The sequence below is a fragment of the Chanodichthys erythropterus genome, chromosome 16 (genome assembly GCF_024489055.1).
Source record: "Chanodichthys erythropterus isolate Z2021 chromosome 16, ASM2448905v1, whole genome shotgun sequence".
In the NCBI taxonomy this organism is placed as follows: domain Eukaryota; kingdom Metazoa; phylum Chordata; class Actinopteri; order Cypriniformes; family Xenocyprididae; genus Chanodichthys; species Chanodichthys erythropterus.
Genome location: NC_090236.1, coordinates 38,109,471 through 38,121,147, shown reverse-complemented (window position 1 = coordinate 38,121,147; position 11,677 = coordinate 38,109,471). Strand labels below are relative to the sequence as shown.

The 11,677-nt window shown below is 42.4% G+C and overlaps 2 protein-coding genes across 4 annotated transcripts in view; one reads left to right on the top strand and one right to left on the bottom strand.

Annotated features, from left to right (window-relative positions):
- The first annotated feature begins 320 nt into the window (after positions 1-320).
- On the top strand, positions 321-6,446 carry rbp2b (retinol binding protein 2b, cellular). Its single transcript, XM_067363390.1, has 4 exons — positions 321-509; positions 2,625-2,803; positions 3,949-4,050; positions 4,233-6,446. The coding sequence occupies exons 1-4, from the start codon at positions 404-406 to the stop codon at positions 4,284-4,286; spliced, it is 441 nt and encodes a 146-aa protein (XP_067219491.1). The 5' UTR covers positions 321-403; the 3' UTR covers positions 4,287-6,446.
- Positions 2,783-11,677, bottom strand: part of LOC137003287 (protein NLRC3-like) — a 40,339-nt gene continuing 31,444 nt past the window's right edge. The window contains exons 16-19 of one of the 3 annotated variants that reach the window (XM_067363387.1): positions 11,180-11,353; positions 10,839-10,997; positions 9,923-10,033; positions 2,783-2,920 (exon numbers count right to left, since the gene is read on the bottom strand). In XM_067363387.1, the coding sequence (XP_067219488.1) occupies positions 9,958-10,033; positions 10,839-10,997; positions 11,180-11,353 (409 nt within the window). In that variant the 3' untranslated portion in view covers positions 2,783-2,920; positions 9,923-9,957. Of the gene's footprint in view, positions 2,921-4,290; positions 4,428-9,704; positions 10,034-10,838; positions 10,998-11,179; positions 11,354-11,677 lie in introns of those variants that run through there. The other 2 variants (XM_067363389.1, XM_067363388.1) reach the window with 2 other exon arrangements.

Sequence of the window (11,677 nt, the reverse complement as noted above, 5' to 3'; positions counted from 1 at the left end):
GTAGACTTTTTGCATTAAAACGACTTATTATTAATCAAAGAATCCTAAATTTTAGGTATCATGATTTCCACAAAAATATTAAGCAGCACAACTGTTTTCAACATTGATAATAAATAATGTTTCTTGATCAGCGAATCAGCATATTACACATAAATATAAAGGTTACAAAAGGGAGTTTTTGCAGAACCACTAACTAAACAGAAAAGGAAAGGAAACCCAAAGAACCTGTCTGTAGTGGCTGGTGGTAAATATATTTTGATCTATTCGCTCAACTTCTTTTCAGTAGGTGAGGGGTCTTCTCTCCTGCAGTCAGGTCAGAGATATCCCTTATCATCATTACTCTGCTCTCTCCCCTCACTGTGAACAAACAGTCGAGGATAAAAGCTCCTCACTTGACTTGGTAATGCTACTGAAGTCCAGAGTTAATCGCACAACCATGGCTGTGGATTTCACTGGAAAATGGGAGCTGGAGTCGAGCGAAAACATTGATAATTACCTCAAAGCACTGGGTAAGCCTGACCAGATGTCTGCTATGTTTACTGAAATAAAAAAAAGTTCTCTTGATCCAAATGGCATCAGACTTAGTAACGCTGTCAACACTTAGATTTATACATATATAAAAATAAATAAAATAAAAAGTGTATAGGAATGATATCTGGTTTTATGTTAGTGTGGAAAAAAGTCACACTCAGACTGTTCAGGGTCTCTTTTTTTGGACAAAAAGTTTCTTTTATTGTTATAATTGTGATTTCATAATAAGTAAAATGAATCCAGTCTGCCCACTAGCATTTACCATAACCTTGTAAATATCATTCATTTGAATGAATGATTGGACGTTTATATTTTTGGACTGTGAGTGTAATTTGCAGACGGTCCCTTTAGAAGTATAGGCAAAAATTAAGAAAATATCAAACCTAAAACTAGCAAAAGGACAAACGGATCTACAGTCACATCAAATGTAGCTGCTAACTGACCTAAAGCGTGTATGAATCTGCTCTGAAGAGAATATAATCAGCAGATATATAGCATACTACTATTTTCAACAGTGTCAGCCAGTGGATCTTTTACAACGATCAGCCAATGGCGGCATAGAGACTGCCTTCTGATGTTTGATTGACACCATCTCATTAGCATGTTGCACCAAGGGAAAATAAATAAGGAGCTATATTCAAAAAAGGAATAAACGGTTAAAAGGAAAAAAAGTCAACTTTCAGTTTAGCGTTCGTTTCCTTTAACATTCCTTTTTTTTTTTGATTTCCCCCAACAATTGTTTTATTTCTTTATATCCTTGCACATTCAATTATTTATGTATTTATTTGTGCAGGAATATGTGGATTTATGTATTATTTATTCATTACATTTATTTACATATTTATTTATCCATAATTTTGTGGATTTATTTATTTATGGATTGATTTATTTACGTATTTGTTTTTGCAGGTTTCGGGTTTTTTAGCAAATCGAGGGAACAAATTAGTAAATTATGTACACAATTTAGCCTACAAAAATCATTTGCAGGGCTCCATAAAATAGCATGCCATATAGCAATAGCAAATAGTGGAGCTCTGCAGCCATCTGCTGGTTAAAGTGATAATTTTTCAATTTCTTTCAAAGGTGCAGTGTGTAAGTTCTAGTGGCATCTAGTGGTTAGGTTGTGAATTGCAATATAGAGAAGCTACGGTGGCCAACACAGGACAAAGATGTCGTTGTCTGAGACAGAAGAGAGTACTCAAGCAAAGTCACTCTGTAGAGCAGTTTGTCCGTTTAGGGCTACTGTAGAAACATGCCGGTGCTAAATGGCGATTTAACATGTGAGAGGACCCGCGGTGTATGAGATAGAAATGGCTCATTCTAAGGTTATAAAACATAACCATCTTTATACACCACCGAAAACATAGTTATGTATATTATATTGCATTTCTGTCAATAGATCCTCCACAAAAATTAACACATTGCACCTTTAAAACTGTATTTTCCAACAGATGGCAAAAACCTTAACACTAAACCATGGCAAATTGTCTTTCTCCATGAATGAAAGTTAGAAATGTGGGTCTTTTTAAAAAGTGAATTTTACATAAATAGTTGTTATTTGGAAGAAAAAAACAACAATTTAAAACTGTTTATTTATTAATATATTTATATATTAAAACATGCCATAAATCTCCCCAAAACTGCACAAATGTAGAGTAAAAACATTAATAAAGTAAGTAAAATTACATTTGTTTAAAAAAAAAAAACGGCATTAGTCGAAACCGATAGCCTTGTGGGTAGCGCTGACATATAGCGCCGTTGAGTCCCGGCTCATGGACATTTCCTGATTCCTTCTCATCTCTCTCTCTCTCCCGCTTTGCTCACTCTTCTATCATAATAAAGGCAAACAAAAAACAAAAAATAAAATCTTAAAAATACATTATTTTGTTACAAAATCACATTTTATTGTTTTCATTGACCCCAACAGCCTGAGTGTACATCCCAAAAAAATATCTTACAAGGGTTCAGTGAACAGAGAAATAAGAGAAAGCTATTTGTGCCATTTTCTAACTCTGATTATGCCACTTTATAATATTAGGCAAAGCGATTTAAAGTATGAGAAATTATATTTTGTTATTCTTACACATACATAGACATCGACTTTGCCTTCCGGAAGATTGCAGCTCACCTCACTCCGACAAAGATCTTTACCCAGGATGGGGATAACTTTGTGATTAAGACACAGAGCGCCTTCAAAAGCTATGAGCTGATCTTCACTGTTGGAGTCGAGAAGGAAGAATTCACTAAGGGATTTGACAACAGGACGCTGAAGGTGAGAAACTTCCTTTATAACTGTGATCCTCCTCTAGTGACGTAATGTTATTTAACCTGTCGTTCCCCAGCCTTGACCTGTAGGCCGTGATCTCAGTCAGTTTGTTCAGTGCTGAACCTACAGTAAAACAAATAGACAACAGGACTCAACTTTTACCCAAAGGGACAAAATACATTAAAGATCTTCTTTTTTTCATGTCATCTCAATACAGATTTATTTATATAAACCATTGGAGGACGAAGTACACAAGTATAGTGTTTGAGTAAAAGTACAAATACACAATTAAAATATTATTTCAGTAAAAGTACTAATTTTCACACTCTAAAATGCTGGGTTAAAAACAACCCAAGTTGGGTTGAAAATGGACAAACCCAGTGATTGGTTTGTTTTAACCTAGCGGTTGGGTTAAATGTTTACCCAACCTGCTGGGTAGTTTTATTTAACCCAACTACTGATTAAAAATGACTATATGTCTGGCTTAAAATGAACCCAAAATAGGTTGGAAATTAAAAATCAAACACATAATTACTAGAGGCAACAATGATAATCAAAAGGTGAACATTTATAAATAAGCAATTTAATAAATATTTATTGTTTAATTATCATTCATTAAACCTATTAATATTTATTTAACATATTGATAAATGTTCATTTCCAGCATATTTTGGATTTATTTCAAGCAAGCAATACAGTAATTTTTAAACAATAGTTGAGTTAATAAAACTACCCAGCAGGTTGGGTTAAACATTTAACCCAACCGCTGGATTAAAACAACACAATCGCTTGGTTTGTCCATTTTCAACACAACTTGGGTTGTTTTTAACCCAGCTTTTTTTTTATTTGCAAGAATAATAATCAAAAGGTGAACATTTATTAATAAACAATAAAATACATGTTTTTATTTAATTATTATTTATTAAACATATTAATAAATGTTAGTTTCCAACATATTTTGGGTTCATTTCAAGTGAGAAATACAGTAATTTAAAAAAAAAAAAATAGTTGAGTTAAATAAAACTACCCAGCAGGTTGGTCAAACATTTAACCCAACTGCTGGGTCAAAACAACCAATTTGTCCATTTTTAACCCAACTTTTTTTTTAACCCAGCATTTTTTTTATATTTTTGATATCTTTTGATATTCAGACTCTGGTGATCTGGGAAGGAGACAAATTGGTGGCCACCCAGAAAGGTGAGAAAGCCAACCGGGGATGGAAACACTGGATAGAGGATGACAAACTTCATCTGGTGAGCATCCTATACAGTCATTCTATGGATAATAATAACCAGATCAATGTTAGAATCAACAATATTACATATACATCTTTATTTTTTCACTTTTTATGAAATGTAATTGAATGAATATTATCTTTTCACACAATTCCTGCTCTGCTGTGTATGTTTTGACCTCTTGATCATTTCACTTGCAGGAGTTGACATGTGAGGATGCCGTGTGCCACCAAGTGTACAAAAGAAAAGACTGAATTGTCACATGATTGTGATTCAATGTCACATTCATTTTGCTGTAACAAGTCTATCAAAATCAAGCTGTTGACGTGAGGCATCTCAGGAGATCAAACTGATGTGACACTGACAGCACTTCTGTAGGAGTTTGTTTTCTTCTACTAAATAAAGATGAAACATTACAGTATGAGTCTCATATTTCTTGTGTATGTAAGTAACACTAAGCCTATTGTATCAAATATTTTAAGATGAACAGGAAACTTAGGTTTACTTGATTATCCATACATAATTTTAAAAAAATCACATGTGAGCATCAAATATGATACGATATGATATCTCTCTCAATCATTATTCTATTGCATTGCATTATATGTTTTGTCCCCCACAATAAAAACTATACAGAGCTTTGATCATAAAAGCATTTAAGTATCTAGGGCCGTATTCAAAGAACATTTTATCTTGCCATATTTAAATAAAGGTTTTAAAATGCAAATGTTGCCATATTCAAATTAGAATTTCCTAAAATTAGGATTGACACGCCCTTGATTTTTAAGAGATTCTCCTACATCGACAAGTTAGGAGCAACTTTTATTAAAAACAAACTATTTGCCTTGTCCAACAGTGTTTTGGTCGCTAAATATGAAAATATTAACTGGAAAAGAGTATGGTCAATAACAAATAAGTTTTTATTAATAATAAAATTAGAGAGGTATTAAACAGAATAATAAATATATTCTGTGCATAAAATATAAGAGAGATCATGTCAATGTTTGAAGTAACATGTAGACTTGATCTCTTTTGATACATTTATGGGCTACTTGACAATCATATTTATAATCATAAACATTTTAATCATTATGGATGAGTTCAATCCAAACATTATTATATTTGTAGGTCTGATACTGAAGAGCCTGAAGTTCCCTTTCGATACTCTCACTCATACTGTGTATGGGGAAAGCTCCTTTTTCCTCCTTGCTGAAGCCTTTTTCAATAGCGCAGTGTAACTGCACGTCTATTGGCTCAAAGGAATGAAACTCTTTGAACCAATGACGGCACGGCGTAGTCGCGCGAGCCTATGGATTCAGTTCTCTCTCCTTCAGCGACGACTACGCTTCGCTGGATTCCTGCTGATCGCCTTCGCCGCTGGAACGAGCTCTCTCCGCCGTAGAAGAGGCTTCGCAGAGGACAACTGAAGGCCGCAGACTGCCACCCAGAGCGCCGCTCTTGACCGCCCGCCGCAAGCTTCCGGTTTCACTCTCAGCGAGTCTCCTGCTGCCATCCGGCGAGTCTTAAAGCGCCTTCAAGCGGATTCTCCGCCGCCGCTAAGAGCTTCTTCCGCGGTCTATACCGCTCTAAAAGACCCCTCGCCAGCGATATGCGTCCTTCTTCCCTGAGGTCCACGTGGAGCTGACAAAGTCCTGGCGCGCTCCATACTCCGCCCGCCTTCGCACTTCTTCACCCGCGGCTCTCACCTCGGTTGACGGCTCAAGTGAAAAGGGCTACGAGCAGATGCCTCCGCTGGACGAGGCCGTGGCCGCTCACCTCTGCCCGCCCGCGGCCGTGGGCTGGAAAAGCAAGAGGGCCCTTCCCTCCAAGCCCTGCCGTACGACCTCCGCCATTGCCGGCCGAGCGTACTCCTCAGCAGGGCAAGCTGCATCGGCGCAACACACAATGGCCATCCTTCAGGTCTTCCAGGCCAAACTCCTCCGTACCCTGGACGAGTCTGGAATCGACGCACCGGCCTTCCATGACCTACGCAGCACCACCGACCTGGCCCTGCGCGCCACAAAGACCACGGCCCAGGCCATAGGGAGGTCCATGGCCAATTTGGTTGTTTTGGAGCGCCATCTCTGGCTCAACCTCACAGAGATTAAGGATGCAGACAAGATGGCCTCAGGTCTCTTTAGGCCAGCTGTGGAGGGGTTCACTGAGCGTTTCTCCACTGCGCAGAAAGCAGGCAATGCGACATTTCTTGCTGAAGCGCTCCAGCTCTTCATCCGCTGCAAGTCGGTCCAAACCTGCACCGACCCAGCTCCAGAGCAAACCTGCCCCTTCCGCATCCCAAGCAGCGCCACCTAAGGAGCAGCGCCAGCGAGCCCGCCCTGCGAAGTGCTCCATGCTCCCGAGACGCCAGGGTCCCCGGCCTAGGATAGTGCTGGACCCGACGCCTCCGGCGTCTTCCTGATCAACAAGGAAGAAAGAGGATGGGGTTAAGTCTCGCCACGGCCGGACCACCCCAAAAGCTCTCTCGCATGCGTTCCCCGCCACCTCGCTTAGCTCCGAGTGTTGGGAATCATTGGGTCACGTGCCCTGGGCCCAAAGATGTTGTGCCCACACAAACCGCCGTTATAATGGCGAACCCAATATTTTTAAATTCTCAAAATGAGAGCAAATTTCCTCATATTGTAACTACGGTGCAAAGACCAATTCTTGAGATTCGCCTTCGAGGATGTGGCCTATCAATACAAGGTCCTGCCCTTCGGGCTGTCTCTAGCTCCCCGCACGTTTACCAAGTGCATGGACTCGGCGCTTCTCCCTCTGAGAGAGATGGGGATCCGAGTTTTGAACTACCTCGACGACTGGCTCATTCTGGCCCAGTCTCGTACCGAGTTAGAGCATCACAGATCCGTGCTCCTCAGCCACCTTCAATGCCTGGGACTCAGGGTCAATTTTGCCAAGAGCTCACTGCTCCCCAGCCAACGTATCACGTTCCTGGGCGCAGTCTTAGACTCAGTCCATATGAGGGCTACAGTCTCTCCAGAGCGCGCTCTGACGATTCAGAAGCTCTCGGCATTGATCAGGAACAATGTCTGTTACCCTCTGAAGTTCTTCCAGAGGATGCTAGGACTGATGGCTTCTGCCTCCCCTGTACTGCAGCTCGGCCTCCTCCGAATGCCTCCGCCTCTGCAATACTGGCTGAAACTCAGGGTTCCACTGCATGCTTGGCGGCATGGCCGCTTCTTAAGTCAGGGTCAATCAGGCCTGTGTCACAGCTCTGAGACCTTGGACAGACCCCAGCTGGTTCAAGCGTGGAGTTCCCCTTCAGGCGGTGTCAAGAAGGAAGGTGCTCTCGACGGACGCCTCCAACACGGGTTGGGGAGCCGTTTTCGAGGGCAGACCGGCTTTCGGCTCGTGGACCCACGAGCAGAGCCATCTGCACATCAACTGCCTCGAGATGCTGGCAGTAGAATGCGCCCTGGCCGCGTTCCAGAAGTTCCTGAAAGGACACCACGTCCTGGTCCAATCGGACAGCATGACGGTCGTGTCGTATATATAAATCACCAGGGAGGCCTATCGTCCAGCCGCCTTTGTGCCCTGACAAAGCGCCTCCTCGAATGGGCAGCGCCCAGGCTACGGTCGCTCAGAGTAACCCACATACCTGGAAAATCAAACTTGGGGGCAGACATCCTGTCACGGAGCAATGTCCCCTCGGACGAGTGGATGCTCCATCCCCAGACGGTTCAGAAAATATGGGAAATCTTCGGGAAGGCAGAGGTAGACCTCTTCGCCTCAGAAGACACTTCTCACTGCCCAATCTTCTTTTCGAAGGAAAAGGATGCGCTGGCCCACGACTGGCCCACGGCTCCTCCTATATGCCTTCCCCCCGATCGCGATGATTCCTTGCGTCATCAGACGGATCAGGGAAGACAAATACAGAGTCCTCCTGGTGGCCCCTCTCTGGAGGACCCAAATCTGGTCCTCGGAGCTGTTCAGGCTCTCCACGAGAGCCCCATGGCCAATTCCCCTGAGGCGAGACCTTCTCTCTCAGGCAAAGAGGACGATCTGGCACCCCCAGCCTGAGCTATGGGCTCTGCACCTGTGGTCCCTCGATGGGAGCCGTTAGACCTCCCTGGGAACATCCTGCACACCATTTCTCAAGCTAGAGCTCCGTCTACCAGACGTCTCTATGCTCAAAAATGGTCGGTCTTCGTTGACTGGTGCTCAATGCGCAGCGTCGACCCTGTGGAGAGTGACATATCCCAGATATTGTCTTTCCTCCAAGAGCGGCTGGACAGAGGTCTCACCCCTTCCACACTCAAGGTCTACGTTGCAGCCATTGGAGCGTCTCAAACCCCTATCGCTGGCCAGACGGTGTGAAGAAACGGCCTCATTGTCCGTTTCCTAAGAGGTGCTAGGCGTTTAAACCCCCCTAGACCACTTACCGTTCCCTCTTGGGACCTCTCCACTGTCCTCACAGCCCTTAAGGGTGCGCCCTTTGAACCGCTGCGGTCAGCTGATCTTCAGCCCTTAACGCTCAAAACCGCTCTGCTACTCGCACTGGCATCGGTTAAGCGTGTTGGCGACTTGCAGGCCCTCTCTGTGAGCCCTGCATGCCTTGAATTCGGGCCCAACGACTCTAAAGTCGTTCTGAAACCCAGACATGGCTATGTCCCCAAGGTGCTCTCAACCCCGTTCAGAGCACAGATCATTTCCCTCTCAGCGCTACCTCCTTCTCTGGATGAGCGAGAGGTGCAATTGCTCTGCCCCGTTAGGGCATTGAGGGTCTATGTTGAGCGTTCCGAACCATTCAGGCAATCGGACCAGCTATTCGTCTGCTTTGGAGGCCGCACCAAAGGGTCTCCGGTCTCGAAGCAACGCCTCTCGCGTTGGATAGTCGACGCGATTGCTCTATGCTACTCCTCTATGGGCCTGGACTGCCCCATAAGAGTAAGAGCCCATTCCACTAGAGGCATGGCCTTATCTTGGGCATGGTCTAGTGGCGTTTCTCTCAAAGACATCTGTGACGCGGCCGGCTGGTCCACGCCGTCCACTTTTGTCAGGTTTTACAACTTGGACATCCCGACCTTACATGCTCAGGTCCTCTCGCTGTGATACGACGGCCCCTTCGAGCCCCGTCGTCATGCCTCCTCAGAAGCCTCCCTGCTCCTGTATACCTAGGGTTCAACGGCCTTGGCCACTCACGTATCCTCTGGGCCCTCTCGCACCTATGATATGTCTGTCGTTCCCTGTCGTGGCACGGCGTGATTGTATTCGTTCCCCATACGCAGTATGAGTGAGAGTATCGAAAGGGAACGTACTCGGTTACATACGTAACCTCGGTTCCCTGAGATACGGGAACGAGTACTGCGTTTTATGCCGTGCCTCGACACTGCGGCTCAGTGTCGTCGCTTCAGTCAAGTTTTAACTGAATCCCATGGCGAAACGCCGGCTTATATAGCCATAAGCCACGCCCGTTTTGGCGGGCTTGTTGGCGCGCTGTTTCGCCATAGGCTCGCGCGACTACGCCGCGCCGTCATTGGTTCAAAGAGTTTCATTCCTTTGAGCCAATAGACGTGCAGTTACACTGCGCTATTGAAAAAGGCTTCAGCAAGGAGGAAAAAGGAGCTTTTCCCCATACGCAGTACTCGTTCCCGTATCTCAGGGAACCGAGGTTACGTACGTAACCGAGTATGATTTCTGCTGACAGACTCATCTGAGCTTCTTCCTCCTGTTCACCTTTAAATAAAACTAAACCATCATTTGTCTGAATACTAAAGCAACATTAATCATTCAATATCACATGTTTCTGATACACATGCTGCTTTATTTCATTGTAAAGTCTGAGTCTCTTCCATACGTATGAAACACATTTACACATTAATCACACATTTATTTCTCCTCATAGACACAGTAGTGAGACTCTTCTGTGGATCACCTGATGATTTCTGCTCCTCTCATGATGATTTCACACTATGATATAAAGCATTCAACAGAGGTGTTTGGAGATTGAACTCTATCAGGGATGTCTGGCAAATAATCTTCTACTCTGTATGGTGAAACAACAGAAAACAATCAGTGTTCAGTGAAACAAAGTGCAAATTAATTAATATATTTCAATTACTGTTATTTGAGTAAAAAGAAGATACATTAAATTTCTGTAATCAGATTAATTACTGACTTTACATGATCTTGCAGAGATATTTGTGTTTTAAATATAATACATTAAACCATGAATCACGTTGATATGTTTGTGTGTGTTTGTGTTGGTGTGACTCCTATTGTTTGACTGTAAAGAAGAAACTAATGAGTGTACGGCGTATGGAATAAACCACAGGGAGCAAATACAAATGATATTCTGAATTAAAACACAATCCTTTAGTTAAAGCCGTTTGTCCTCTAGTTTAAACATGTTTGTAGGGCTCTTAGTGAATAACTGAAAGTAAAGTGAGTGTAAAGTAGTGTGACGTGTTGCTTGTCAAAGTAAAAACACACTAGAGACAGAGACATTTCTCATGTGAGGCTGGACGGCTGTGAGCTGAAGCTGAACGCACTGATTTTAGCAGGAGTGAAGCGTTTTCCTACAATCTGAACAAGTCTATTTTCAGACTGAAATGATTCACTACTGACACAGTTAATAAAGCAGGTGTTGATGAATAAAGCTGTGACAGTGTGCTTTTGTTCTCTTTCCTCCTTTGTGTTGAACATTTTAATAACTTCACATTTTGTTCTCACACAAACACTTTGTTGCAATAAAGATTAATGATAATTTCCTTTCATGAATATTTGAAAGGTTTGTTCACATATCAGAGGTAAATGAAGATCTCTTTAATATCACAGTGATGTTTCCTCACCTCAGGACACAGTTTGAGTCTCGTAACACGTCTCTGAGCTGCTTTGAGTCTCCTATCATATTCTGTCTCAGATCAAGATGTTTTAAAGATTTCAGTGCTTTTGAGTTAGTCAAAGACTGAGTTAAAGAAGAAACATCTGTAATGCCACAGCGCTGTAGACTAGAAAGACACAAACAGAGGAAGAGAGATTACCTTACAAACAAATCATTACGGTGAAAATTTTACACAAATATAATGTGAACTCAGACTCATTGTGAGATATTGAGTATAAAGTGTTTTAGTTTAAACTGTTAAAGTGATTTTAATAATTTTGATTCTTGTATGTGAAGAATGTTACTGACCTCAATCTCTCCAGTTTACAGTGTGAATCCTTCAGTACGTCACATAAGGGCTTCACTCCAGAGTCTCCTAGTTTATTCACACTCAGGTTCAGCTCTCTCAGGTGTGACGGGTTTGATTTCAGAGCTGAAGTCAGGATGACACACTGTTTCTCTGGAATACTGCAGTAACTCAGACTGAAGACAGAAAGAGAAAATGACTCAAATCCATGTTCAGTTCATGTGTGGGTTAAATGAATCATGAATAAATGTCATACAGTCACTAATAAACCAGCAAAAACATGGAAACTTAATGATAGAAACAAACAAACCAAGACAGGAGCATTTGAGGATACTAGTTACAATCCAAGTCTGGATCCGTCCTCACTCCCAAAAATAAGTGAATTTATCACTCTAGATTAATATAGGATCAATATAGAAACAACAGAAAAATCAACATTTAAATGGACTATTTTCACATTTTAATGCAAGAAAATTTTAAACATGAATCCATTAAATCAT

Coding starts and splice junctions, on each gene's coding strand:
- rbp2b (XM_067363390.1), top strand. CDS start 404: ATGCTACTGAAGTCCAGAGTTAATCGCACAACCATGGCTGTGGATTTC. Junction 2,804..3,948: donor TTGACAACAGGACGCTGAAG/GTGAGAAACTTC, acceptor TTTGATATTCAG/ACTCTGGTGATCTGGGAAGG. Junction 4,051..4,232: donor AGGATGACAAACTTCATCTG/GTGAGCATCCTA, acceptor TTTCACTTGCAG/GAGTTGACATGTGAGGATGC.